This window comes from Rhagoletis pomonella, unplaced genomic scaffold (assembly GCF_013731165.1).
Source record: "Rhagoletis pomonella isolate Grant_MI unplaced genomic scaffold, Rhpom_1.0 Rhpom_scaffold_00001, whole genome shotgun sequence".
Classification (NCBI taxonomy): domain Eukaryota; kingdom Metazoa; phylum Arthropoda; class Insecta; order Diptera; family Tephritidae; genus Rhagoletis; species Rhagoletis pomonella.
In genome coordinates this window covers 17,176,561-17,179,158 of record NW_023458555.1, presented here as the reverse complement: position 1 = coordinate 17,179,158, position 2,598 = coordinate 17,176,561, and the positions used below count along the sequence as shown (strand labels likewise).

Below are 2,598 nucleotides of genomic sequence, written 5' to 3'. Positions count from 1 at the left end.
CATTTATATTTTGGGAAATTATTTTTGGTTTTCTTTAATAAAATATTAATTTTTTTCGTTTTTAATTTAATGTTCTCTGCATTTTTAGATTTTATTGATACAAAAATATTACTTTATTTAATTTGATTTTTAGAAACTTATTTTATTTGTTTTCTTTTCTTAATTTAATTTGGTTTTCCGTCGTTAATTTCATTTTATTTTAATTTTATATTAAACAATTTTTATTGAGCTTGAGGCCGTTTTTAATTGAAAATTATTGTGGAAAAACACCAAAAATTTGTAAATGGTAGATTTTGAGTTTTATGTTAAACAAAAAAAAACATTTTTTATATCAATTAATTTTTAGGATCTTATTTTATTAATTTGTCTTTTTTATTTTAATTTTCTTTTAATATAAGACTTTTTTTTTAAATAAGTTTTGTTTTTTTTTATTTTTTTTATTTTATTCTTTTTTGATTACATTTTTTCTTTTGGTAATTAAACTTTTAAAAATGTTTTCTATTAATTTTTGTTTAAATTTTATTTTTTTAATTTTAAATACAGTTGCCAAAATGCCCAGTACTTACTCTTCTCATTTTGTCCAAATATCTTGCCTTTGGGACTAGTGTTACGAACAAATTATGTTTAAAATAATTTAAAAACCGAACATTATAAACTTACTGCTGTCTTTTTTTATCGTTTTTATTGACTTTTTATTCAATTTTTAGTAGTTGTGTTAAAACATTTGTTACTATTTATGCCAGCTTAAATAATTTGCGTATACATTATTATAAAAAAAATTCAACAATTATAAAGAATAATCTGTTAATAAGAAATAAATATTTCAGTAGATAAATTTTAGCATACAAATATTTTCCTCATTATCAATTAAAAACAAACAATCTCAATGTGTTAGCTAAGTCTCTTAATAAATTACATAAAAAATGAAAAATAGTTAAACAAAACACAGTCAACTCCGCTTAAAAGGGACATGAAAGGATAATTCAATACAGATCATATTGTTGTTAGAGTATTTATGTAAGTAAATTTTTACTTGCTCATACATCTTCAGTTCAGTTGAGTTAAATGCATCAATATTTCATTAAGTTCAGTAAAAAACAAATATTAAATTATAATCTATAAGAAATAACATGAAATACTAGTGATGGCCACGTGAAATGGTTGAGGGACAAGCTTTATTGATTTAAAGCTTCGTCGATCAAGTGAAATAATTCAAACTAAGTTAGATAATGTATAGGTATTGCGATGGCAGAGGCTGCTAAATAAGACACCTCGGGTTATGTCAGAAATAAATCCAGTGATGCTTGTTCTGGATAATCTGGATGCAGAAAATCACTAAACGGATTGAATGTATCCAATGCCACTAAGGGACTAATGCATGTCGTTGGCGGTTGTTCCATTGAAAAGTCCAACGACTCTGGCGCTGTGCCAAGAAACTGTAAGCTCAGCTCCAAAGGCGCATCGATATCACCTAAAATATTATGGTCCACAGCCGACTTGCCCTCCAAAACATTAGCGCTGCCAAAGAGCCTATCGAATTTGTCTTGCAATGGACTGTGACAGGGATCGGAAAGATGCAGCGATTCGCCATCAGATTCTAGTATTAGGCTATTCAGCTCGGACATGGATGGCACAAAGCCATTGGAGTAACTTGGACTGGTTATACTATCGAGGAAGCTAGAAGAGTGTGATGAGAGTGAATCTCCACTGCAGGTAACAAAAGAAGAAGCAGAAGTGGCTGTACTTGACGTGGCACGGCTTGATTCTGGCGTGGTGTTACAGCTATTACGCTGCGTTATCAGCGGTGACTTTAATTCCTTCTTTTTACGTTTACCCAAACGTTTGGGCGGTTTTTGCAACACAGCGCTAGCCGTTGTACGTCCTGTTGACGCCTTATTTGAAGGCTTGTTATTTTTCGACGCTGCGGTTGTAGATTTCGACTGTGTTTTCAAAGGCTTGGAGGCGACTTTCTGCTTTATCACTGGCTCTTCATTACCATATAGGAAGTCTAGTGGCAATTCACCTTTAAAGTTGGGATTATTCAGCACCTCCGTTAGCAAACTGATATATTTCATGGCCAAACGCAACGTCGTTATTTTCGTCAGCTTCTCATTTGTGGGTCCCGCCTCATCGACTGCGATGCTTTGCGGCACACAATGCCGCAAATTCTCAAACGCTGAATTGATTTCACGCATGCGCGTACGTTCGCGCGCATTGGCGGTTTTTCGACGATATTTACTAAGTGGCGGCGCTTTCGACTTGGACGTTGTAGTGTTTTGTGTGCGCTGCGGTCCTGTGGTCGCTTCGCTGTCATCTGTAAGAAATAATTAGTTGATACTTTAGTACCGACACTACCAAATAGCTGCATTAGTTGAAGATTGTATGCACGCTTATGTGCGAGCTTACCCTTGTGGTTTGAACGTTTCGGCAACTCGACCACACTGGCTAATCCAAGTCGACGCTTTTGGCGTTCACGCAGCGAATATTTCTCTTTGCGGCTACTGACTTTACTGGTTTTAGACTCTTCTGCACCCCGCTGGCTGCTGGCTAATAGTGTGCCGTAATCTTGCATTCTGCGGCACAATTAGGATTTATTGA

At 34.2% G+C, this 2,598-nt stretch overlaps 1 protein-coding gene across 1 annotated transcript; it reads right to left on the bottom strand.

The window, feature by feature from the left end:
• Positions 1–667: 667 nt before the first annotated feature.
• Positions 668–2,598, bottom strand: LOC118750808 (helix-loop-helix protein delilah-like; the record flags this gene model as incomplete). Its single annotated transcript, XM_036485545.1, is given in 2 exon segments — positions 668–2,314; positions 2,407–2,598. Coding segments are annotated over 2 exon segments (1,203 nt in total). The 5' UTR covers positions 2,573–2,598.